Raw genomic sequence first — 26,604 nt, forward strand, 5'->3', positions numbered from 1 at the left:
CTGTGGTTTAAGCCGGGACCCCTCAGCCACCGCCCCGAGCACCAGGACCACGTTGTAAAAACCCACAGACAGCTTTATTCACCCCGCAGTGCTCACCATCCCCCCTTCAGTCCTCTGGGCAGAGTCCCCATAAACAGCCATGCGGTCCCCAGGCAGAGGGACAGGGACGTGCCACGAAGGGCACAGCTTGCCCCCGGCTCTTCACAGCGGCAGGGGAAGGGCCGACACCTCCTCCAGGCACTCGTCGTAGGTCTCCTGGTAGTCCTCGTGGGGCTTGATCATGATGACACAGGTCGGGCGCTTGGAGCCGGCTGCAGTTCCCAGGTCCTGTGGGAGCAGAGTGAGGCCGTGGGGTGCCTTTCCCTTCCCAAGGTGAGAGCTCGGGACCAGCTCACTGAATGTCCTGGTTTAACACAGGGACGCTCTGCCTGTCCAGCCCAGCACCCCCAAACTGTCTGGACTCGTGCTGGGTCCAAGAACCTTTTTCCCAACTTGTCTCCTAGAAGCTGCAAGCTGGGCTGGTGCAAGGGACCGGCACCTGGCTCCTGTGCCATAGTCCTTCCCCAGAGCGGGTCTGCAGCACTGCCTGCACGGGGCTGAAGCTCCAAAGAAGCCGACTGCCCCCACAATTCCCAATCTACAAAAGAGCTGGTCCAGCTCACAGAAGCCTGGGAAAGATGTCTTGGCTCTGCCCCGGAGCTGCTGTAGGGACTCCATCATGGCAAACAGTTCTGTGATCCCACAATGAAACACTTCTACACCTCCTCCCTATCCCTTCAGTGCTCTGCTCAGGGACAAACACCGAATTCTTTACTCGGGCACCGGATCTGCACCTCCCCAGGCAGGCTCCGGTCACAGCCTGCACTCCTCACCGGGTTCCCCGTCAGCAGGGCTGGTTCCTCCCCCGCCCCTGCACTCACCGATTTGGAAGGGACGTATGCGTAGGGGAGGCTCCTGTCCTCGCACATGATGGGGATGTGGCAGTAGACATCGATGGGCAGCGTGTCTCCGGCCAGCACCGTGATCCTGCAGGGACAACCGTGTCAGCAGCCGGGCGGGCGGGGCCGTGCAGGGCCCCGCGGCCAGGGCAGCACTTACCCCTTCTCGCCCTTGTTGATGAACTTCTGCACCTCCTTCACACCGCGGCGGAGCTGCTTGTGCTTGGCCGCTGCAAGAGAACCACGGCGTGAGCAGCTGAGTGAGAACCGCAGCGTGGGGGACCGCGCCGCGCCGCCGCCATGTCCCAGCCCCTCCCAACTCCCGCCACGTTCCGGCGGCGCCAGACCTTTCCTGATGCACTTGTAGAGCTTTCGTGTGAGTTTTCGGGACGCGAGCGGCTGCGCAATAGGGTTCAGGAAGTCGAGCTGCTCCCGGTACGAGAGCTCCGGTGTCGCCTCCGCCTCGGCTGCCGCCTCCGGCTTCTCCCGCGCCATGGCCGCACCAGGCCGCTTCCGCTTCCGGGGCACGCGCGCGTCGGGGGCGGAACACACAGCCGCGAGCTCTCCGCCAGCCAATCGGCAACCGCGTCGGCACTGACAGACAGCCGAAATGACCAATGGCAGGCGGCGCTTTACTACCTCGCCCCGCCCTCCCCGGCCACGCGCTCCGTCCCGCCTTTCCCAGTCCCAGTCCCGGTCCCGGTCCCGGTCTCCCCCCCAGTTCCAGGGCTGGACCCACTCCCAGTTCCACTTCTGGACCCCCTTCCGTTCCAGTTTCGGCCCCAGTCCCAATTCCAATCCCAATCCCAGTGTCAGGCAGGCGGGAACAAGCTTCAACACGGGCCTTTATTGGGTGTGGTCAGTGCCGGTAACGCTGGACTCACCCGACCCAACACAACAACACAGCAACACAACACAACACCACAACAACCAGAACACCACAACAACCAGAACACGGGAACGCTGCGGTGCCCAGTGTGCAGCCACCCACCCTCTCGGGCTGCACCCGCTTCATCCACCTGGCCACACACGGGATTTTCTCCCTTGCTTTTCATCCCAGGGAACTCTTCTACCTGCAGAGCTACATCGCTGCTTTTCCCAAAACGAACGGAGGCTTCCAACATGGTACTCTCCCAAAAACTGATTTGAATCAACCCATCAACCCAGCCAGCACTGTGGATAACAAGGTCTGCCCAAGGGCAGGGCAGCACATCCCCTGAGCTCAGGAGATGCCCTGAACCAGAGAGACAACACTACTCAACTGAGAGAGGCCTCAGACAGGGCTGGTTACCTTCTGCCTCACTCCAGCCTGTCCCTGGAGAACAGGAGGGCTTCAGCCAAGACCTGCAGCTGCTCCAAGACCTCTCGCTGCATCTCCACAGCGACATGGAACACGTGGTGGTTGGAGCTGTTGTACATCACCGCGTTCTGGAACATGAGCATGAGGTCACACTGGAACTGCATCACGGACTGAATGTGTCCCTTTGACAGCCTCCTCTTTATGCTGGTTAAATCCATGGGTCTACAAAAGACAGAGAGAAGAAGAATTGAATTGCAGCCCAGGGCCAGGCATCCTTTGGGATCTGCATGAATGTGCTTGTTCTCATTTCAGGGTGGCCCTGAAAGCACAGCTATTTTCCATCAATTTTATTGCTCAAGACACACAGCGGGGAGTGAAAAAGGCTTTTCTTCCAAGCCAGACAAAAGTAAGTTCAGCCAATGCGACACTTGCTAGCCAATCAACTTGGCAGGTCATTAGCAGTCACCTCTGGAAAAAATGGGATGCTGAGCTCCAGAGAAGGCAAGCAGTAATTAGTCTTCAGGAAGTCAGTCCAGGTCTTAGTGGAGAAAGAAAAGTTACTAAAATAGATATCTATTAAACCCCCTTAAGATCGAATGGTGCCACCAGCAAAAATAGCAATGCTGGTAAGGGGAACATGATAGGGAATAAATATTACTTCCCTTATTTTGACAGAATGGGAAAATGAATGGCTGCAGAGAGGACAACTGTGACCAGAATAGAACATGATTCAGCTCTGAAAAATGCCATTAATCTCTCTGGGAAATATTCTTATGACCCAATTCTGTGCTGAGAGTGAAACATCTGGGGCGCTTGCAGCGGGTGAGGAGGGGGCATCTCCCCAGGCACGGGGAGAAGGGACTGCTGAGCTGCAGTGCCTGGATCCCCTGCCCAGGGACTGTGCCTGGGATAAGCCAGCCATGCAATGCCTGCAAAGGGCAGGCACAATTCCCACCAGCTCCAGAGTCAGTGCAAGCTTCCAGGTTCTAATTACCCAGAAGGGAGTTTTACTGAAAGAAATCAGTGGGAGATGCTTGTGACAGCCAAACTCTGGAAAAGGACGAAGGAAACCATCCCACTGGCCCTTTGCAAACCAAAGGCAGAAAACAACCAGAGAGAAATCAGCCAGCCAAGCACTTCCTCCACAAACTCACCTTTTTACCACATCCTTGTATCCAGGGGCTTGTTTCTCTGACATAAAAGAATGTTCTCTGCCTGCCCCTGCACCAAAGACAGCATTGGAACATGCAGCAGGGCTGGCCTCTCTCCACAGCCAGTGTTGTGCCAGCTGTGTAGGAAGCAGCATTTGGGCTCTGCCACATTAAGCAGAGGAAATCAATATGCAGTGTTCCCTCCAGCTCTGCAGCAGGCAGCTGTTCCCAAAGCAAAGTCCTGGAGAGACAGGCCAGCCTCTGGGAAGGGAGGACAAGGCCTGGGACTCAGGGCAGTGTGTTCAGGACACGTTGATCCAGCCCTCTGCTCCCACGTACCTGTGACTGGCTATCATTCTCCAGATGGACAGGAGCCTTTTTTTGAGGATCAGGTGCTGGAGGGGGTTATTCCAGCTCGGCTGCAGCCTGTGGAGTGAAGAAACTGCCAGATCATCACACTCGAGACAAAGTAGGAGGTGACAATTCTGCTGGCACCCACCACATCCAGGTGGATGAAGCTACAAAAAGCCTCTGAGTGTGATGGTGGGAGTGTTCTGCATCAGAACGCACAACTCAACATCCAGAGTGCAGGAAGATGCAGGGCAAGAGGTAAAAACAAAGCTGAGCTCAAGAGCAGGACCAAACTGGATAGAAAACCTCATGGTACTCTGCAGTTCAGAACTTCACTGAGGTGGTTTTTATGAAGTTTCTCTTCCCAAAACCTCACGTTTGCCTTTGAAAGGCAGTCCAAGTGATCATGCACGTGGCGGAGCCTGCATGTGACTGACACACCTGCAGCTGCTCAAAGGGGTTGGTAATGCTGGGCTGTGCACTGCCTGACAGCCTGATGTCCAGCTCACACCAGGCCCATCTGACTTGAGAAAGCACATGTTTTCCATTTAATCTGTTATTTAATTTCTATTCTTCTCACTTCAGCTTAGGATCAATGCCCTAATATACTGCCAGATCCAGAGACAGGACAAGTTACTTCCTTCCCTCCTGCTCTGCTTGCCTGTCTCACCTTCCTGGATGTGACCTGTGCCACGCACTTGTTCTCAAGTGTGACAAGGGAAATGACTCTATTCTGCTGCATTTGCAAGAGAGCAGAACCAGCTACTTACAGGTGCATGTTGGGAGAGCCTGTGGAGTCCAGCTCTGGGGCTGCAGAGGTGCTGTTGCTGTCATCTTGATCCAGGGCCTGAGCACTCATCTCTGGTGGAGGCAGCTCACCTAAAGGTGGTTCTCCAGGTGTCTCTTGAGTCTTGCCCTGAAGAGCACAGAGGATCCATGTAAAATGGCACCCCATCACCTGAATCCTTCATCTAAAAGACAGCCTGCTGCATATCCCTTTCCTGCAGCCAGGCTCAGCTGGGAGCTTGCTTGCTCTCTGTTATTCAGAGGATGTCTGACCTCTCTCAGACCTTCCCAGCAACAGCTGTGTCTGATCCCTTGGATCACATCCATCCCTGGCTGACACAAACCCTGTGGAGATGAGTGGTGCCCAGTGTTGTGTCTGTCTGCTCTCTGGGAAGAGTCATGGATGTAGAGAGGGCAATCAGGAGCTGAGTTAAGATTGCCTCAGGCTTGTTAAAGCTCCAGATACAGATAATAGGAGCCCCTAGAGTTCAACAAGGTTGTTTCCTCAGAAACTCCCACATGAAGATGACAGGGAATAGACTCAGCTGGGAAGGAGAGTGGTGCTGTTGTTGTCGTGGTTTGCCAGTAAAATGCACAGTGCAGGGGCACCTCAGAATCCTCAACTGATCTGATGCACGAGCAGACTTCTCAGAAAGAAACTGTGCTGTGTTTGGCTGTGACCACTGGGAGAACTGTGAGGGAGTTGCTGGGAGTAACAGCAGTTAAGAGCAGAGTAACTGCTGGGAATAACACTGTGCTGGCTGAACAGGTGAAATCCTGGAGGTTATTTGTCTCCAGTGTCCCGAGTTCGCAAGAGAACAAATGGGGAAAAATGGCACTATTCCTCCATTGCTATGTGACTTTCCCAGGAATACCCAGCAGGCAGGTGGGAGCCCAGAGCCCCCCAAACACAGGACTCATACAAACCCAGGCTAGACAGTGCCTGCTTCCAAGACATGACAGTCCCCAGGGGCAGATGGTTATTGCTGGCACAGCCACGTGGGCCTGAAAGCAGCCAAGCTGTGCTGCAAAACACAGCAATTAGAACCAGGCAAGTATTCCAACCTTGCCTTAAACCTGAGAGCAGCCTGCCAGCTCTCATGAGTCACCTTTACACTGCCAAGGAGCAATTCCTCCAAGTCACATCTGACGGTTTCATCTGTAACAAGCTTCCTGTTTATAAAGATACACAGCCATACATAAAAAACACCCTTCCCCCATACATTTCTTCTGTGTTCCCCTCCCTGCTGTTTCCTCCTGTGTGTTTTGTCTCCTGCCTCAGAACTTGGGGCTCCCCCATCTCTTCTAGAGATGGTTTCCTTCACTGTCTCATCTCTCGCCCAAGGCCAGAGGCTCTTTTAGGACCATCACTCTTCTACCTCTCTTCCCAGGAAGTGTTCTTTCTCATCTTCTGCCAGGATGTGTAGTTGACTTTCCTCTGCTCCTGAGACTGTTGTTCCTGTGGTCTTCTCCTGGCACCTCACTTCTTCCCCATCACTCTGCTTCCCCGAGCCACAATAATCCCACGGAGTCTGCGATGACTCTGTGCTGCTAATGCAGAAAGATTCCAACATCTGGGTTACCTGCAAGACAGTGATTTATTACTTCAAATTATGAAGGCAAAATGGAGAAGAAATAAACAGCAGAGATGCTATTTTTGCAATCACTCATGAACGCCTTTCCATTTTTAGGAATCCTTGCAAAATCTGATGAAGCCCTGTGTTATTATTACTGTGTCAGTTCACAGACATTTCTGTGCTTCAGGGTGAGCTGTGTTTTGGCAAAGCAGCTGCCTGGTTGCAGTGGGAGCTCCAAATGGGAGGAAAGGCTGGATTTGAACTGGGGACAAAGTGAACCCAGAGCTTCTGCCGTGCCCCCAGACTGTTTCTGTGGGTAGGGATGATGGAGGCCCTGAAAAGCCCAATGTTTCAGGAGGGCCTCAGCTATGCTGCCTACCTTCCTGCCATCCCAACAGCCCTACCTCCAAGAGGAACTGGAAAAGATTGTCACTTTCACATGGTTTCTCTGCCTCTTGGTAATCTTCACTATCATCCTTCCAGAGAGGCTCACTCAGCTCCATCTCATGGTCTTTCTCTTGGCTGCTCCCCTCTAGCTTCCCCATGGCCACCTCTTCAGAATTTCTCCAGCTCCTCACATCCAGATCCAGGCTTGAATCCCAGTCAGGAAGAGATGGGAAATCACTGTTCTCTGACTTGAGAGATTCCAACTCAGACTTCCAGGCATGGCCCATCTGCAAACAAGGAAAAGACAGCAATTTCTTTGTACCCTGATCCAGAACTGCCAAACCCAGCTCATTTCTAGACACACTTGGAGGGTCACAGCCTGGGATGAGCAGCCTACACCTGAGCTTACCACACAGCACATGGCAGGGCTGCAGCTCTGCAACACAAACTGCTCCTTCAGAGCAACTGAATTTCAGGTTTTCTGAAATTTTGCTGTGCTCTCTCCCTGCCCTGGTCAGTGGGTCACTCTGCTCAGGGCATGCTGAGCTGTCTGGGAGCATGTGGCTTTGCTGATGCTCCATATTTAAGATGCTGAAGGATTTCAGCAAGTTCAAACTGAGTCCTGCTGGGGCTCCTCAGCTGCTGAGTGTTGGGAACAGTGACTCCAAGGACAGCTCACTGAAATTCCATTTGCTGCCCCCTGAGAACTTTTTAACTGGAGATAACTTACAACAAACCTTACAGACACAGTTTTGAAAGTGACAGGTGTGGTTTAGCTGGACGGTGATATCTCATGTACCTGAGCCAGAAGAATTGTAACTGCACAGTCACACACTGACAGGGACAGTTCTACACATTTCAGAAAATAAAAGTTAGCATTCTCTTAAGAAGGAAGAAACCACTCATTTAATCTCTGTTCATTAGTCCACGCCTAAGTGTTTTCTACTGCATGACTGCACTCTGATTTCTCTAAGCCTGGGGAACTGCTTGCAGAGTCACTGTACAACAGTAAAGGATGTCACAAAATCTGCATCTTACCACTGAATGGAGCTGCCAGGATGCTGCACCTATGGAGAATTCTATGCATTAATTAACACTGTCTTTAGAGTCTTCAGTTAATTATGTACAACCTCATTTTTTCAGAGTTTTGAACAATCACATTTCTCACTGATTGGCTTTTCCATTCTCAGGACTGCTAGCACAGCTCCAAATACAGCTTATGGTGCATAACTGGGAGAAACACAGAATCCTCTGGGTCTGGGATGAGAAAACAGGTTTGCTTATTTTGTGAACTTGCAAGCAGAGCTGGGATCTGAAAGCCTATCCTTCGGAAACCTCTTTCAAAGTTCACTTCACTGGCAGCAGATGAAATTTGATGAGGTTAGAGATAACAATACCTGCTCTCAACTTCCAGGTGAGGGAGTTGGGCAAACTGAGATTCCATCTGAAGAGAAAGCCCGTGCCTGCAGCTCTCTCCTGCAGCCTCAGCAGAGCTGCCACACGCAGAGGCACAGAAAAGCCTCAGCCCAGGCTAATCCGATCACTTGTGATCATCTTTCCGTACTCCAGTTCAGAGGGATAAACGCTGAAGATCAGGAAGTCCTGGGAACTTGGGCGCAAGATTAAAGAGATCATCAGCCTTATGTTCAGTTTTACCAAATCTTGGAAGGCTCAAGATGCCAGAGAGCAGAACAGCAGCGTTAGTGCAAGACATGATGAGTGAAATAATCACAGCTTGCTCAGCTCTACACCAATTCCGGACAAAATGACACAGACTTGAACTTTTAATTAAGAATTGCCTGACAGTTCTTAATTATGTTGGCTACATAAGTCACTAGCAAGGAACCTCTCTCAAACTGGAAAGTTTTAGTTCACTTTGCAGAGATCAGACACTGTGCAACCCTTGCTGTTCTGGGAAAAAGCTGTTAGAAATCAAAAAGACAGCCTTTAAAAAGAACTTACATGTCAAAACAAGAAAAATGATAAAAGCCTGAACTCTAATAATGAAATGTAGAATCCACATAAAGTAGGCAAAAAAAAAAAGAAAAAAAAGAAAAAAAGAAAAAGAGAACAATTTGCTAAAGACATAAAAGCAAATAAAACCAAAAACCTCATCAAAAACATCAGAAGCAGAGAGCTGCCAGATGATCAGTGGGGATGACACACAATCAGTGCCAAACATCTCAGTGGAAAATAGGCCCAGTTGGAAAAACCAAATTAATCATCATTATCAGCACTTGCCACAGAGGAGCTCACATGAGACCTTCTCTTGGGAAGGGTCTGAGAGGCGATTTCAAATTAAAATGTCAACAGGGGAGGTTTTAGAACAATTTGAGGGAGTGAATAAACCTTAGAACCCATTGGGATCCATCTGTGAGCCCTAAAGAAGCTTAAATATAACGTGACGGAGCCTATGCTGTGTAACTTGTCATTTAAGAAGAAAACCAGAAAGGGGTCACAGTTTTATCTGTCTGTAAAAGGGTGGGTGCTGGGAGATGCAGCACAGTAAAACATCAGCTCTGTGCTAGACAGATTAGAACAAAGTATTAGGAAGAAGAGAATTAGTAAGTAGTCAGAGCATGAGATGATGAATTGGGAAAGAGGGAATGAGGCTCTATAGAGAAAAACCACATCTTGGAGTTTTAAAGCTCTTAAACATCATTAAAGACTATTAAAATGTCATGGGACAGGAGACAAGGCTGAAAGAAAAATACCTGGTTAAGAGAAGAAACCAAGGGTAGGACGGAACAGCAATGCTTGCCATGATGGAAGCAAGAAAAAAAGAAAAAGAGAACAATTTGCTAAAGACATAAAAGCAAATAAAACCAAAAAACCTCATCAAAAACATCAGAAGCAGAGAGCTGCCAGATGATCAGTGGGGATGACACACAATCAGTGCCAAACATCTCAGTGGAAAATAGGCCCAGTTGGAAAAACCAAATTAATCATCATTATCAGCACTTGCCACAGAGGAGCTCACATGAGACCTTCTCTTGGGAAGGGTCTGAGAGGCGATTTCAAATTAAAATGTCAACAGGGGAGGTTTTAGAACAATTTGAGGGAGTGAATAAACCTTAGAACCCATTGGGATCCATCTGTGAGCCCTAAAGAAGCTTAAATATAACGTGACGGAGCCTATGCTGTGTAACTTGTCATTTAAGAAGAAAACCAGAAAGGGGTCACAGTTTTATCTGTCTGTAAAAGGGTGGGTGCTGGGAGATGCAGCACAGTAAAACATCAGCTCTGTGCTAGACAGATTAGAACAAAGTATTAGGAAGAAGAGAATTAGTAAGTAGTCAGAGCATGAGATGATGAATTGGGAAAGAGGGAATGAGGCTCTATAGAGAAAAACCACATCTTGGAGTTTTAAAGCTCTTAAACATCATTAAAGACTATTAAAATGTCATGGGACAGGAGACAAGGCTGAAAGAAAAATACCTGGTTAAGAGAAGAAACCAAGGGTAGGACGGAACAGCAATGCTTGCCATGATGGAAGCAAGTTACCAGAGGGCCTGATGTCTTCTCCTCTGCTGTACCTTCACGTTTCCAACAGAGACAATGACAGGGCAGAGGTGTTACAGAGATGGAGCCAGACTCTTCTCAGTGCCCAACAGTGAAAGGAGACAGGGATGACAAGTTGCACCACAGGAAATTCTGACTGGGTGTAAGGTAAATATTTGAAGCTGGCCCTGCTCAGAGCAGCTGAATGAAGTTAAGGAATGCACAGAGGTTCTTCCCAACTTAGAATCACGGAATGGGTTGGGTTGGGAGGGACCTTTAAAGGCTGTCTGGGTCCAGCCCCCTTGCCATGGGCAGGGACACCTTCCACTATCCCAAGTTACTCAGAGCCTAGTCCAACTTGGCCTTCAACATGTCCAGGGATGGCGCATCCACAGCTTCTCCGGACAACCTATGCCAGGGCCTCACCACCCTCATTGTAAAAATAATCTTCATCCAGTCTAAATCAACCCTCTCTTAGTTTAGAACCATTACCTTGCCTGTCACAACAGGCAATGCCAAAGTGTTTGTCCCTAACTGAAATCATTCCATAAAATACATGAAAGACAAAGACCTCTGTAACTTTTTGTGCTATGAACTGAGAACAATAAAAATTCAAACCAGAAATTTGCTCCCACGTTTAGCAGCGAAGGACAATTAACCAGTCACCAATCCAAGGGAGTTTCAGCATTTCCACATCACTAAGGTGACTCTTGGTAAAAATACATCTCAGCAATACACGGGACTTGACACAGCAGGCACGGCCAACTTCCAACACTGAACTTGTGAAAATTGAGAGCTCTTACTGGATAAGGCAACAATGCCTCTGGTCTTAATCCCAGTGACTCAGTTTCCTGAAACCTGTCTACCAGAAAGCTGCACCCTGCACATGCTGCACAGAGTGCAGAGCACTCCCAGCTGCTGCAACAATCAAGGATGGTGTCATTTTGTTGTTTTTTTTACGCCATGATAGATTGTGTGGGCAGAAAACATGCAAGTTTCATCTCAGGTCATATGAGCAGAAAAAGTAACTTGGAAATTCTTGCAGAGAACTTAAACCTTCTTGTTGCTGAGGAAAAGGACTGTAATTTCCAGTAGAAACAGTGCACAAGCTCAGATGTGAAACCAGGTATTGGCAATCCTGCCTACGGGTGCTGGGATCACAGATTTTCACTCTGACTAGTGTAGCCTCCACAGATCTCTGGGGAAAGAATGTCAAGTCCTTTTCAATGCATTTTCTCCTAAGGAAAGCTCCAACAAGACTGCAGTATTTAACTTCTCAAGGTTTGATCTCCAGTGTCCCCACAGTGCTGCCATATCCTCACACACTCAAGCAGGGAAACTTCCTCTCCATCCAAGTTTTGTGCAACATTCCTGTGATTAATGGATTGTCTCTAATGTCACAGCTGTGCCATGCATAGGTGCTACAGGGGTAACTGGAAGAGAATTGTATTTGCAGGTATTCCAGGTGGGGATCCAGGCTTGTGCCACAGGGTTCCTCCCTGCAGAGCTGTGATGCTCAGTACACTGCACACGGGTTTGTTCCCAGATTTTAATATACATCACATTTACACATCACTAGTAAAAATCTGTACACTTCACATTACAGTACATACGAGCCACCAGTTGCTAGCTAACACCAGAACACTGATGAAGCCCAAGACGACTGCCCTAAAACAGGCAGGGGGGCTGGTCTTCCCCTCTGGGGAAGTTTCTTTGGGTTACACATTCTGACAAGACACTGCTTTCCAGAAGGGCAAGTGAAGGTGGTGAACAAGGTCCCAGAAATGGACCTGCAGCTTTTCTTCCTCCTCCAGCAGCTGTTAAGAATTGCCTGCTTGCACTCCAGCTCCGGATGCCTGGGATTCTGCTGGGATTCTGTGTCTGCAGCATCATTTCTTCATCTTCATGTCTGCCTCGATGGCGCAGCGCCGCCCTCTGGTGCCTCCGTCCTGCTCACAAGGCAAACAAACACAGTTACACAACCCCACAGGAACGTCCCCTCCGGCACAGCAGGAGGGAAGGAAGGAGGGAATTCTGCATCTGGCAACAACTTTTCCTGCCTTCACATCAGGAGAAAGGGAAGCTGTCCCTGCCAAGGCCTGCCTGCAGACCTACCTGAAGCTGGATCTGGACAGAGCAGGGTGCTGGGTTTGGCAGCATCTCTGCACTGCTGGAGCCAGGGCAGAGAGAGACAACACCTCTGGCCCAGACAGATGCTTTTGGAGCCTGGACAAAGCCTGCAGGCTTTCTCCTAAGCAGCAGATTCTAGCTTAAGGTGGGAAAAGGAAAACTGCTGACTAACCTACCTTATCAGCTGCTGATCCCTATGGGAAGTGCTCCTCCAGTTGGGTGACCCTGGCTCTAGCCCCCTAGTTCCTCCACATAGCTCCTTTCCACGAGCAGAAGGCGAGCTGAGAGCTTCCTCTGATCCGCTGCCCTCTCTCTGGCTGATCTGCTGCCTCTCCTGGAGTACTCCTCTGTCTTTAGATACACGTGAGAGATAAGGACAGCTCTCCATCTTCCTCCTCTCTCTCCTCACAGTAACTCAGAGACTTGGGGTTTCCCAGAGGGAATACTTTTCCAAACGCTTCCAGATCACCACAGGCACAGAGCAAGATATTTCTGCAATCTTATTTGCTTTCTAAACCAGGAATGGATAAATGACACACAGCTGACTCCTCACTCTCCCAAGACCTTTTGTACTGCCTTGGATGTGTGGAAGGGGCAGCTGTATAAACATGAGAGATGTAGGAACTATAGGACTGCACCACTTGGTTTGTCTTCCCACTTACATGGAAAGAAAGCAGGAGAGAAGTCATGGAAAAAAGCAAAAGCAGATGACAAAACAAAAACACTTGGAACCAGAAGAAAAGACTGAAGCCCCTCCCGTTCACCCATTTTGAGAATAAGGGACTGAGATCTCTCTTCTCAGATCACAGTGGTGCAGCCCCCAAGTCAAACACACCCTGCTGCAGTGCTAAGGATGCTGTGACAGTGCAGTGATCACCCAGACAAGGAGCAGAGCACCTGGCAGCAGTACTGCAGAACCTGCTGGAGCCTTTCAATACTTACAAAGAGAGAGAGAAGGAAGGCAGGAGAGCCCATTGGGACACTGTCCTGTTAAAAGGCCAAACAGAAGGACTTATCAGGCATCAGCTACGGAAATGCACACCACACAGAAGCACTGAGCCCACACACGAGCGTAGAGGAACATGTGCCCCACTCCCCTTCCTGCAGGGTGTCAGTCTTATGCAGCAGGAACATAAAAACAGACAAAAAGCGGGATACTGAGAGAGCCAGAATGCCAGGAAAGGGATATTCCCTCCACAGCCATAGCAAGTTTGCCTGGTCTACCAAACAATTTCTGCTTGGTACAGCTGTCACTAGAACTAAGCAGGCAGTCCCTGCTGTAACAGTGTTGTGTGCACCAGCTGAGAGTACCTGAGATCACTTCATCAAGTTTGCATGTGTCATTAGAGAAGAAAAAAAACCCCAACAAACCTTCATTGCTTAGATCAGTGTGGAATTCAAAGGCTCTCTGGTGTATTTTATGCAGCAAACCAGAGTTGACTGATTCTCTAACCCTAAAAACCTGACTAGAAAGTGAAGGATATGGCAATTCCCCTCACCATTCTGCCATATCACAGAATCACAGAATCTGTAGAGCTGGAGGGGAACCACAAGGATCACTGAGTCCAGCTCCCTGCCCTGCAGGCCCATCCCCAAGAGTCACACCATGTGCCTGAGAGTATTCACACCTCTTCCAATACTCTGTTCATTTCCCTACGGTTTTTATCACCTATTTTAAAAAACAGGTAATAGAAGTATTTGGATGACAGAAAACACTCATGAGACCTGCCTTTGGAATGCTGTACAGTTCTAGAACTGAAATCTAATCAATAGACACATTTAAAGAAAATTTGTTCACATGAAGATGCTGGAGCCACTCCAGTTTCAAAGGACATTTTGCCTCCTTGGTGTGGGAACTTCATGCAGTATCTTGGGATTCTTCAGAAGATCCCAAGTGCCCTTGCACAGGGTGCAGCATTCTCACCTTCTCCGAAGCATCCTGCTTGCGAGTGGAGTCTCGCCCCCGCAGGCTCTTTGCACTGATCCCTGACTCTGATGTTTGCATCATCAGCTGTGTGGCCAGAAATTGCTGCAAGGAAACCACACTCTGTTAAGATTGGCATGCAAAACAAGCTCAGTAAGTGTGTGTCAGTCAACTATCACAGACCACAGGCTGGGAACGATTGGGTCAGAGGCAGTTTCAGTTCCTTGTGTGCTGCTCAGAATAAGTTTCCTTATTTACCTCAGAAGCCACAAGTTCTGAGGAACTATAAAACCCCAATTCAAACTCTGTTAGCCCTACCATTTGGGACATTCTGCTTCAAAGGATATTTTAAATAGCATAAATTCACAGGGCAGTTTCATGTGCACTTTATATCAACATAAACCAGCACAGCCACCCAAAGAAGCTGTCGCGTCCCCTGTCATTCACCGTTCTTGTCGCTTGTTTCTGTTCCTGAACCACGCCCTGGTTCCTGCTGGCCTAAGCACTTCCCTGAAGGAAATTACATTTGAAATTGGTCTGGGATGAAGCTATAAAAAATTTTGCTGTGTTACTTTTTTAACTCACCCACAGTGTAGTTCAACACAAACACCTGAGCTGCCATGAGAGAGAAGCAGGGAAGGACAGGACCCACTGCACTCAAACACACTGGGAGTGAAACTCTGGTCTGACAGCCAGACCTATGGACCAAGGCAGGTGCTCTGTCCTGCACTGGCCTCAGCTCAGTACTTTACCTGGATCTGCTCCAGGACATCTCTCTGCATCTCCACAGCCATGTGGTACACATCGTGGTCGGAGCTGTTGTACATCACTGCATTCTGAAACATCAGCATAATATCCCGCTGGAACTCTGCTGTGGTTCGGATCAGCCCGTTCTCAATGTTCTTTTTGATGGTGGATAAATCCATTGGCCTGTGAAGAAATGCAGGCAGAACTGCAACAGAAAAGCAAAACAACAGCCTGGGTCTGTGATGTGTTACAGTGTCTATTTTATTTAGCTGAACGGCTTCTCCCCCACATGGGCTGTGCTCCCCAGCACCAAGGCCTGGGTCAGAAGACACAAGGTACCCAGCAGTTACCTGGAATGGTAACAACAGCCTGAGAGATCTCTCAGGAGAGGCATCTGCCTTCTCCAGGCACAGCTGACAGACACACTAAGGAGCTAGAGCTGCAGCCACTGAACTTGAACTGCTCAGGAGAGATTTCAGCAGCTAGCAGGGCATTCTGGTAATTCTTCCAGAAAAGTTCACCATCTGGGACAGTAAAAAATGCCTATTAAAGAACAGCTTTTAGGAATTCCAAAGGTTAAATCCTATTCTTGGATTGACACTGGGAGAAATGGATCAGTTTCGCCTTACTGATAAAATGTTCTGTGTAAGTCAGTGTACTTCACTCGAAGTCAGGACAGTGTACAGGCCTGTTACTGATGATGACTCTCTTCTTGGGGAAGCCTGCTTCTGACTGAATCATGTCCGAAAAAGAATACTTTTCCAAGTCTGCACAGCAGGCAAAAACGACATTATTCCTGCCAGAAATCCCTACAAATGTGCAAATACACAGAGTTCTAATGACAGAAGACCGCTGAAACTCACCTCTGCACAATGCTGTGGTAGCCTGGTGCTATGTCATCAGTTACAGGCTGCAGGAAGACATTGGCATACCTGCAGAGATAAAAAGTCCACTCAGTGCCTGTCCTTGCTGGTAAATATTTGTTTCACACTCTCCTGTTTATTTGTCTGTAACAATATGATTCATCATCTCCCAAGAGAGATAAACCTCTGAGATGGGAGAGTGGAGACTTGTCTAGGATTAGTCACTTCTTTCTGCCAAGACATCAAACTCACCTGTGATTAGCTGCTGCTCTCCAAACCAGCATGATGGCTTTCTTCCAGATCTTCTGAGCCTGTATCGCTTCCTGGTCCTCACTGCACACTGAGCTGGGAAGAGAAGAATGTAATTCCTTCAGGAGTCTGCACACAGCCTCAGAGCAGAAAACCTGTGGTTTGTTTTGTCCTTGACATGCCTGCGCTAATCCACGTCAAAGACCGAAGGAAAAAGTGGGAGCTGGTACTGAAGTGCTGCCTGCACACTTGCCCTTGTAAGCAAGGAGAACCAGACAAATCATCAACAAATTCCCCCTTAGGACCCACTCAACAAACCACACCCGGGAACCCTCCCCTCCCTGTGTGCCCTGACACTCACAACTGCGAGGAGGCTGGGCTGCTGGGGATGGAGTCGGCGAGCGCGTGGGACTGCAAGGGCGCGTTGTGGACGCTGAAGCCATCGTCGCTCTCGCTCACGGGGGGCTCGTTATCCATCTCTGAGAGATACCCCTCACCCTGGTCTTCTTCTTTGGGTTCCTCCAAACTGGCAGCCTCACTGGCACCGTCCTCATCATCCTCCTCACCCTGCCCATCCTGAAACACAGAGTCCATGAGCTGGCACAGCCAGCTACAGAAGCCACTCAGAGCCTCCAAAGCAACTATGGTTCTGTGAGCAAAGTGATTTTCTTGTTATGCTGCTGACAACTGCACTGGCACTTCCACAGAATCCCAGAATGCCCTGCTTCTCCCCACAGACCCAGAAGCACATACACAAACACCTTTACAGTCTGAAGCAACCTCCCCTTCAGCTGCAGGCTGCTCACTTCTCAGTGCAGAAAGCTGAACACAAGCTTTGCCTTTCAGCAGACAGCAGCAGCAGCAAGATGTTGCTAATAAACTCAAGATGGCTAAAACCAACTGAGAATTACCTTCATCTGACTCCTAAACAGGGCTTGGGCTTCCTCCTTCATTGACTCTGTCAAAGAGAGAAATGCAGAAAGATTGACTCTCCCAAGCAGCCTTTCCTACAAAAGCTCCTGCACCAATGCCTACTATCCTGCAGTAATTACCACTGTTCCTACACGTATCTTTTCTCCCTCCTCCCCAAAAAACCTGAACCAGATAACTAACAACTATCCAGCTAATAATGTTGCATGTAAAAGATTTCCTAGCTGAATTAAGTTACCTGACAGCTCAAATTTGTGCTGAACATCAGCCTGTGAGGAGTCTTCACTCACATTTGGGACTTGTGGAGGGGATGAATCATCATCAGGTGGGGTCTGGAGGGAAGAGAAATGCACAAATCTAGATGTTTGTGTCAGCTTACTTCAGTGAAGGTGTGGGCACATCTCACTCACCCTAACCTAACTCCAGGCAATGAGGTTTACTGAGCATCTTCCCAGCAGCAATTCTGCACATGGCTGGGGGAGATACACAAAGGTACTGCCTAAAGCAGAGCTGCTCTGCACATAGCAGCCTGACTCCCAGGAAAACAGTCAGTCACATTCACTGAAGGTCACCTTCAACCCAGCACTCATCCTTCCTCTAAACTTCACTCCTACCTGTCACAACTGCTCCTCTCTTTCCCCACACCAGTTCCAGACAGCCTCTCTGACCACATACCTCTGTCTTCACTGGATTGAGCACTGCATCTTCTCCCTGGGATGAATCTATCTTGATTTCGGTACTGCCTAAAGCAGAGCTGCTCTGCACATAGCAGCCTGACTCCCAGGAAAACAGTCAGTCACATTCACTGAAGGGTCACCTTCAACCCAGCACTCATCCTTCCTCTAAACTTCACTCCTACCTGTCACAACTGCTCCTCTCTTTCCCCACACCAGTTCCAGACAGCCTCTCTGACCACATACCTCTGTCTTCACTGGATTGAGCACTGCATCTTCTCCCTGGGATGAATCTATCTTGATTTCAGAAGTCTCTCCTGATGTTACAGCTGCTCTTTGATCTTCTTCTACCTCTTGGTTTCTAAGCTCTGGTGTTTCTGTCACTCTTGCAGTTGCTGGTATGGTTTCTTCAGAGCCCAGCTGACTCTGGTCCTGCTCTGCAAGTTCAGTCTTTATTTCTGACCCCAGCTCGCTGATGCCCATTAGGTCTCGAATTCCCTTTGCCTCTGGCTCCTCACACTCCAGTCTCTCCTGCTTCACAGTCACAGACACTTGGGGTATCTGGGGCTGTTTCTCATGCTCCTGACGAATTGAATGTTCCCACGGGCCAGGAAGGGTCTGAGGGTCATCAGTATCTTCGCAGAAAGAAGACAGAGCAGCTTCAACAACTGCTGCATCCAGGACTTCAGGGTGGTCGTCTACCTTTATTGTCAAAACAAACACAAAGCAGTGCAGGCCAAGGTCAGAAAGAGGGATTAAAGAAAAATCCATGCTTCCTGGTACTGAGACAACTGTGGAAATCCCAGACTACTGGGTTTACAAAGTTGCCTTTTGCAGCCAGACTTGGATCACGCCCTGCAGGAATCTCTCCCGGAGCTTCAGTTTCAGAAATACTGAAAGCATCCTGGAAAGGATGCTCAAGCAGCACTCATCTGTCTGCCAGAGACATGACCCAAACCCTACCCAAGAGAAGCAAGAAAGATTTCTTTTTGCACTCTGAAAAGGAGCACCAGTGTCAGACAGGCAGCAGTGGTGTCCTTTCCTAGTGATCTGGGAAACGATCTTGAGAATGAGCATTTTGGAATAGTTATCTCCTGCTTGTTTAAACTAACTAAATTGGTGAACAGCAATCATTTGAGATTAACCCAACTGCATGTGGAGCAAAAGGCACTGGCACTCTGCTTTCCCTGTTTACCTTGTCCTCAATGATGGCTATAATATTTCCAACCGTGTCAAAGTCCAGCTCTTCCCCCGTATAGGACACTGCAATATCCATTTTCTCAGCCAAATCCAGATCTTCTTTCCCATCCATGCAGTGATCTTTGGAAGACCCTGCAGTGCTGCCAGCCCCAGAACCCAGGCACTCTTTCTTGATGGAATCAATGATCATTGATATTTCACTGCTGTCCATGGACACTGTCACAGTATGGGAATCAGACACTGCCTCCATGGAAACACAGGCTTCTGGCTGGCTCACTGCACAAGGATGAGAGGGGCAGTCAGAGACCAAGCTGGAGAAGTCCCCACATAAACAAACACTGCAGTGGGTAAGACCAAGCACCAACCACAAGTATCCCAGGCCCACCCACACCACCACAGCGTAGATAAATAAAAGACAAATATGGGTTTGCTTTCCCACAGGAGAGACAAAATGAGATTCCAACCCCTGAACCACAGTCCAGCAAATCACCAGCACCCCCACCCAGCAACCCTTGTTTAAAACCATCTGTTTACTCCAGAACCCAGCCATAACCATCCTTTTTGGCCAGGATGGTGAGTCTGAGGTGATAAAGCCCAGCTGAGAGCTCGCTGGGTGCTGATCCCACGGGAAGTTCTGCTTTTCCAGCAGGACGTGACCTCTGAGTGCGTAGCTCAGGAACGCACCTGTGGCTATGCTTTCTGGAGCTGCAGCTGGTGGCACAACGGCTGGTGCTGACAGTGTGGGCATCATGACAATAGTGGCCTGGGACACAGGCTCTACGGGGGGTGGCAGGAGCTTAGCTGGAGGCTCGCTGGCAACAGCGGAGAAGGAAGCAAGAGGTGAGGTGAACTGTGCAGGACCAGCTTCTAAAAGCCGGGAAAGCGTAGGAGCACCTAACAGAGAGTAGAAGGGAAAAGCACATGAGCAAGAAGCAGCCACCACTGAAGTTCACAAAGCCACCACTGGGCTCTTCATTGTCTGGTGGCTTCTTCTGGGAAAAGACATGGAGAGATACCTATAAACAGTCCCAAAAGCTGTACAGAGAACCTGCACCAAAACCACACGACTCCTACTGTGTGTGCAGTCTGAGGCGGAATCATGCAGCTACGGAACACTGCGCTCACTGCAAGGGCTGGACAGACTAAGCCACACATGCACAGAGATGCCCTTCCAAAGGCTCATCCCAAAACAATTATGGGAAATCTGAAAAACAGTGCTGAGAGAGCCACACAAGGTAAGCCAAGACAAACAGTCATCACAGGAGCTGGGAGGGAGCGGAGGGGATCTCTCTGCAGGTTTTTCCTGCAGAATTCCTCTTATATCAAAGGCTGCCATTCATCTTAACTGTAACTTCCAGTCTGAATTTACTGAACTGTCTGGACCAAATTAACAGGTCTTAAAAAACCAAAAATGAATAAGGAAAGCAAGATTACTTGTATGGAATTCTGTATGAATGAATGACATATATTCTCAGTTGCAGACAATGTGATTTAACCACTGGTCAGCAGAAGCTGAGAAAAAAAATTCACCTTAGGCAGGTCGTTCTGAAAAAGCCCAATGCAGAGAGTCTTGCACTGCCCCCCTTCACCCACATCCTGTGGAACTTCCTCTGGAGCTCAGTGGTCTAACCCTCAACACATCTCTAAGATACAGCAGAGGGAAGGCACATGAGTTCTCCAGATCCACAGGGAGCTGTGTTTGACACGTTGGGAATCAGATCTTGACCATTTTTTCCCCAACTCCCCATCAACAAACCCTTTCTTTCTACACTCAAATGCCTGGTATTAGCCAGTGTCAAACCCAGAAAACCAAACTGCATGGATCAGGACTGAATCAAGTGTAATTGTTTCAGTCACTCTTTTTTCTGTAAGGATTAGAGTCTTCTTAAAAAAGTAGTGGTGAGCTGGACAAGGGTACAGAAATAGGGATAGAACTTAAAGAGAAACCCCCAAACCAGCCAGGTAGACATCATCTTTCTCCACAGAGAATTCATGGAACAATCTGAAGGCACACCTTAAGGTACAGGGAGAGGCCCGAGTTACCTGAAGCAGCTGGAGATGCAGGGACAGCACCAGGTGCCGACTGCATTTCCCCACTGTGCAGCACTGGAAGGACACTTCCTACCTCCAGCAGCACTCCTGAGCTGTTCATGTGACCAGAAGCCACTGCCATTTCATTTTCACCGACCTGTCAAAGGAGGATGAGACTGAAGTTCCTGGAGATACCACCACACCAGTGATTCTCTGCCAGATGCGCACCTCCACGAACAGGACCAGCATCTGCTGTCCCAGCATTTCTTCTGCACTTTTTATTCAGGTTAGTCCCTGCCTGAGGCCCCTCATACAAGTACAAAACATGAGAGTCTGAAACTCTGTTGCTGTTCTTCAGCTGTAACACAGCTGCAGTGCCACCTTCCTTTGAGGTGAGGCCAAGAGCATAATTTGGTTTATCACAGTTCTTCTGTTCAAGGACCTCACAACCCTTTACACATATGAGTCTCTCTAGATCCTGAGATGGCACAGAAATATCCCTTGTTTTGAGCTGAGAGAAAGAGAAGTACCAAGATGGAAAGTAACTTGATCAAGGTCACACAGTGAACCTATGATGGACCTTGAAACAGCTGTAAACCAGTCCTGTTCCTACAAAGAAAACAGCCTTCCACAACCATTACCTTTCCCTATTCCATTCTATGTTACATCCTGCAAACACAGAACCCATGGAACACTTAGCCAAGCTAACAAATAGAAAAAACCCTAAATCTGACTACTATGAAGAAAAAAGTCAACAGCAACACACCTACTCCATTGCACAAGCACTAACCCAGGGAATCTGTGTGATGAGCAGGCTGATGGCTGCTGTTTTCAGACTGGGCTCTGAACAGTGTCAGCATCTCCTAAGACTTCCAGAGTCACTAACACCACAAGTGGGTTCTCATCACAGTGATGTAACCACCTACAATTAGGAGAAAACTGAACCACTTCAGTATAGGCCATAAACCCCATTCACAGATTCCCTCCTCTTGTGCTAAGATGCATTAAAAATACTGGAACACAACTTCCTGACAAGACGTAAAGAACTGTGAGCCCAGTGTAGGAATCACCAGGAACAGCTCCATGGAGGCTGATGGGGATGATGCTGACTAACAAGATCCCTCCCCTGAGGAGAACAACTTCCTCTAGCAAACCCTGCAACTCCAACTCCTTATGACTGAGGGGACAGCCAGTCCTTTGTGCTGCATGAGCCCTGCAGTCCTGCTGGGAAAGGGTCTCACCTCTGTGGCTCACAGGGGTATTTATACCTCTCAGATATGACTTCTGCTGGGACTCTCACAAAACTGCACATTTTTAAAAATTCTTTGCAGATCCCCCTTTTTCAGTGGGAGAGTCTGGAGCAAATTGTTTGTGTGCTTGCATATATGAGCAGAGAGCTCCATACCAGCCTGGGGCTTGTGGGCAGGAGACTGCCCTTCTTCAGCAGCTCTGAGAGCAGAGGGGAAGGAGGCGGAGTTGCTTTTTGTCCTAGCATCTTTTTCTGGGGTGAATCATCAGTGACTGGGGTCATGGGGGCATCCAGGGGAGCAGAGCCTGGAGGGGTGTCAGGGATTCCAATGAAGGAGGCAACTGGGGTGCTGGGCAATGTCCCTGGCGTGACCTGAGAAAGAGAAAAACCACACTGTTCAAAGCCACACTCCACCACACGGACCAGCCCCACTTGCTGCTTCCCCCAAGAGCATTGATCCAGCACACCACAGACACCTACTCCATTCACTCGCTGCCCCTACTCCAGGCATGTGCTTTCACCCTTTCCCTGCCCTGCAGAGCCACTTCCCAGGCACTCACAGACTGCCTGGCCAACCCACTGATGCCCCTACAAGGCCTTTGATCCAGGCACCGGACCATCACAGACAGGGAAGAGGACATGGATCTTGAGCAGCACTGTCATCAACCACACTACAACACTAGGAGTCTGCAAAGCAAGGCAAGGGCTTCTCCCCAGGCCCCTTCTCTGTGATGGATGCAGAGCCCCATGTCCCAAGCTGGGCTTTCCCTCCTGCCCAGAGAAGGATCCTCACCCCTGGACTGGCATCATCCCCAGCAGGCTGGGACAGATCTCCCAGGGAATAATCCCCGCCAGGGGAGGTGGAGCCAGCGGGAGAACGAACCATCACCCCCGTGAGTCTTCGAGGTGGGTTCTTAATGGCCTGGCGAGCTGGAAGAGAACAGAAACCAAAGTGAGATTGCATGGCTCCATCCTGGACAGTCCCTAAGTTACCTTTGACTTTATCCTGAAGAACTTTAAGAGGACAATTTATGTTGTAGGAATTTCTTGCACTCTGCTAGGCTCAGTTCCCAAATAATACAAACTCTGGGTAACGCACTTCAATTGCAGGTTTCTCTAGCAGTTGGGTATTCACCACCTCCCACCATCAAATTAAATGCCTCAAGAGTTACAAAGAATTAAACATTCAGAATAAAAGTCTCTTCCTTTTATCTTCAGTCGCCAGGGAAAATAAAGGGGTGAAAAGCCTGACATTCTAACACAGAGCTCCTTACTAATCCTATTTCCCCTTGGATACAGCTTTCCTACAGATTTTGTTCCTCTTTCAGAAGCCTCTGCCTTTTACCCTGTTAAAAATATAGTGCTGGAAAAAGAATATAACCTTTCTCTCCAACTCTAGGGTCAAGGAATTCCTCCTGCAAGTCTTAACAAGACTTAAGTATTTTCTAAACATTCTTATAAATATACATATCTGTGGAAAGGGAAGGCAGCTCATTTCCAGGTTACCTTGATAAGCAGCATCTGTAGCCTTCCTCTTGACTTCTGCCTCCTCCTCTTCCATTTTTTTCTTTCTGTATAAAGAACAAAAACTTGCTGTCACAGGGTGTCTCAGTTCCCCCTTCACAATCAGTTTACTGACCCCCACCCTGTTATCTCCAGACAAGAAGAAACCACCCCTGTGGACTTGGGCTCAAATCCCCCGAGGAGAGAAGCAGAGCCAGAGAATGGCACACTGGAAATTTCGCTTCCAGCAGATTATCAAAACAGAGGCAGCAAGCATGATGCCGCAAGCCATGGCCAAGCTCTTTACCGAGCAGCTCCAAAGGATGTTCCACACCAGCTGGTATCCCCCAGTCCAAGCTAAGTCCCCCTTCAGAGGCCAAAGCATCTGCCCAGCTCATTTCTCTTAACCCAAAGTATGTGGGGCAAGAGATACTGGACAAACAGAATGTTAGGAAACTACAATCTGAGAAGAAATTATTAAATAACTCACATCATAATCTCATTGCAGAGCTCCTCCAGTCTGTTATCCATGTGTCCAGCCTGGATCAGCTCTGCATCCTTCTTGAGTTGCCTGTAATCATGAAATCGTTTTACTTTCTGATCACTGAACTGGACACCCTAAAGCAGCATTTTCACCTCAATCACGACCCACTTAGACAGCTTTTTCAGGACAGGACTCTCAGGTGTGCAACATTTTAACACCTCTGTCATGTACCTGTATTTTTCCTGTGTTTCTTTAATAATTTTCTTCAACTCCTCAACCCGCTCTGCAGTCAGTTTCCGCACAATAACATCTTCCACAGTTTCCACAACTTCTCCCTTCTCACCACGTTTTCTCCTAGAGGGTAAGAGAAAAAATAGGAGTCAGACACAAAACACAGAAACCCCAGTTCTTCTTTCAAAAATGGCTGCTCTCTCTCATTCATGACATGCTCATGCAAAAAAACCAACTTCTTCCAATTCCCTTAAATTATATTGGACAGCACAATGGTCAATCTCTTCAGCATGTTTTTTCTAATTCACCCAGTGTTAAAGTCTTCAGAAACAGATCAAAGATGCAAGTCCACTAAAAATTCTCAACCTGAAAAAAATCATTCCACTTGAAGAGAAATTTAATTTCTACCCAAGAAGAAACATCTGTTTTTCTCTTCACTAAGTCTACTAAGCCCTTTGATTTTTCAACTCTAGTGCTGAAGATCATTCACAAACAAATCAGTCACACACAAATATTACTTTTAAACATCCCATCTTAAAGTTAATTTGATGTTAAGTCTCTAACCAAAATGCCTGGAATTAGGAGCAGCAAATATCTGAGATCACAGAGCTGTAGTGATAACAGTGATAAGAAAACTAAGAAACCACTGCAAAATAGTGACAAATACAGAACATCTCCTTTCTCACTCATTTTCTTTTCTACCCCTATTCTCAATGACAAATTTATGTGCAAAGCTTCTGGTCAATAAGACTAACATGCAGTGTTTTATTCCAGCCAAATAAATATTATCTTTCCCATATGACAAACTCTGATCCCACTGTCCCACAACAGCTATTCCACCTGAATTTTCTCATTCTGAAATGCTCCTTTTGGGAGGAGTAGGTTGGGGGAGAAAGTAATTTAAGTAAGAAAGTAATTTAACGCTGACAAGGACTCTGCTGTAAGAACCCACGAGTCCCCCCTGAGCTGCTGCAGGCTGTGCTGGGGTCAGCCTTTGTACTCACTTAGGGGTCTCCGTGGTCTCCAAGAGCTCCGAGTACTGAGATGCACAGTGCTGGGAAGAAACAAAGGAAGTCAGAGGACAGTTTGCTTGCCCAAACAGCAGGACACACCAAAATACATGGACATCCACAAATTCCTGAGGCAAGGAATTCCACAGCTTAATCACATGCCTGGTGAAGAATCTCTTTAGTTAGTCTTACTTAGTAACTGGGTACTGGACAAAGCGAAGAAAAATTAATCCTTAATTCATCCTCAATATGGCATTTCTGATTGTGCAGAGATTTGGTATCCAAGATTCAATTGTCAGTGTCTTACCTTTTGGGAAAACCAGTCAGGTGGGCGTCCTGGCTCTGCAAAAGGTTTGATGGCTCTGCTGACTGAGACCCTGTGGGAGGGAAACGGCAAGTCACCATCAACTTACCTTCTCCCCCAACCAACATGCAGAGAAAAGATGAAAACCTGTCTTCACATCATTGAGAAACCCTCCTAAACATGATAAACTCACCACGGAGTTATGTTGTACAAGTCTCAAAAATATTTGCCTGCTTCTAATAAACAATAATTTCACTCCTTTGTTTTGAAAAGCAAGTTTCTTGCTTCTGATTACATGATTAAATTTCCACAAAACCCTTACTTTAGTGAGGAGAAAAACACAGCAAAGCAGAGCTATAGGTTAAGTGCACAGGAATCTGTTACCAAATATCCTTGTCCACAACTCACCTCGTCTAACTATGAACACAGAATCATAGAATGGGCTGGGAAGGACCTTAAAGATCATCTTGTTCCAACCCTCTGCCATGGACAGGGACACCTTCCACTATCCTGGGTTGCTCCAAGCCCTGTCCAACCTGTCCATGGACACTTCCAGGGATGGGAAGCCACAACTTCTCTGGGCAACCCTTTCCAGTGCCTCACCACCCTCACAGTAAAGAATTCTTTCCTAATCTCTAATGTAACCCTCCCTCTGTCAGGCTGAAGCCATTCCCCCTTGTCCTGACACTCCATGTCCGTGTCCAAAGTCCCTTTCCAGCTCTCATCCCTCTTTATTTTGACAAACACACCTTTTACGCAGTAGATATGAAGGCAACAAAATGCCTGTCCAGGTACACCTGTCCAGGTACACCTTTAACACCTTTTACACCCCATCTTTGTTCTGAACAGAGGCAGCGGGGTGACAGCACCCGGTGCTCTGCACACGCCGCCCGCCTTCCCCGGTCCCGTACCAGTTCTGGTCGCCGCTGCGCATGACGGAGGAAGCCAGGCAGAGCTTCTCGCGGATGGACCAGGGCTCGGTGGGGCCGGCGCTCAGCAGCTTGTGCTCTGGGGGACAGGGCAGGAGTGCGCGGAGGCAGCGCCCGGGCACACCGGGATTCGAACTCGCGGCTCCCGCAGCTGG

The 26,604-nt window shown here is 48.5% G+C and overlaps 2 protein-coding genes and 1 long non-coding RNA gene across 9 annotated transcripts; all 3 read right to left on the minus strand.

Moving 5' to 3' along the window:
- Positions 1-55: 55 nt before the first annotated feature.
- NHP2 (NHP2 ribonucleoprotein) lies at positions 56-1,496 on the minus strand. The gene is made up of 4 exons (XM_008628986.2): positions 1,286-1,496; positions 1,099-1,168; positions 921-1,026; positions 56-327 (listed from the first exon to the last, which is right to left on the minus strand). Exons 1-4 carry the CDS (start codon positions 1,431-1,433, stop codon positions 202-204), a joined length of 450 nt encoding a protein of 149 aa, XP_008627208.1. The 5' UTR covers positions 1,434-1,496; the 3' UTR covers positions 56-201.
- A 269-nt stretch (positions 1,497-1,765) lies between these two features.
- On the minus strand, positions 1,766-3,435 carry LOC108445169. The gene is made up of 2 exons (XR_001859921.1): positions 3,393-3,435; positions 1,766-2,460 (listed from the first exon to the last, which is right to left on the minus strand). It is a non-coding gene; the product is annotated as an uncharacterized LOC108445169 (long non-coding RNA).
- Positions 3,436-3,676: 241 nt separating this feature from the next.
- On the minus strand, positions 3,677-26,587 carry BRD8 (bromodomain containing 8). 7 transcript variants are annotated; one of them, XM_017728195.1, is made up of 24 exons: positions 26,432-26,544; positions 25,524-25,593; positions 25,211-25,260; positions 24,207-24,329; positions 23,982-24,062; positions 23,495-23,559; positions 22,782-22,918; positions 22,145-22,360; positions 20,752-20,896; positions 18,704-18,984; positions 17,806-18,210; positions 17,510-17,560; positions 17,073-17,166; positions 16,816-16,862; positions 16,266-16,480; positions 15,908-16,000; positions 15,656-15,724; positions 14,798-14,975; positions 14,046-14,150; positions 13,064-13,108; positions 6,508-6,777; positions 5,906-6,109; positions 4,511-4,656; positions 3,677-3,815 (listed from the first exon to the last, which is right to left on the minus strand). In XM_017728195.1, the coding sequence occupies exons 1-24, from the start codon at positions 26,452-26,454 to the stop codon at positions 3,692-3,694; spliced, it is 3,237 nt and encodes a 1,078-aa protein (XP_017583684.1). In that variant the 5' UTR covers positions 26,455-26,544; the 3' UTR covers positions 3,677-3,691. The 7 variants fall into 7 exon arrangements, 6 of the variants coding, with proteins under 6 accessions (XP_017583684.1, XP_017583683.1, XP_017583686.1 ...); XM_017728194.1 differs by lacking the exon at positions 17,510-17,560 and adding an exon at positions 19,393-19,602 and having other exon boundaries at positions 17,755-18,210; XR_001859920.1 differs by lacking the exons at positions 3,677-3,815; positions 4,511-4,656; positions 5,906-6,109; positions 6,508-6,777 and adding exons at positions 11,723-11,940; positions 12,298-12,472; positions 19,393-19,602.
- Positions 26,588-26,604: the final 17 nt, after the last annotated feature.

Source organism: Corvus brachyrhynchos, unplaced genomic scaffold (genome assembly GCF_000691975.1).
Source record: "Corvus brachyrhynchos isolate BGI_N302 unplaced genomic scaffold, ASM69197v1 scaffold21, whole genome shotgun sequence".
Lineage (NCBI taxonomy): Eukaryota > Metazoa > Chordata > Aves > Passeriformes > Corvidae > Corvus > Corvus brachyrhynchos.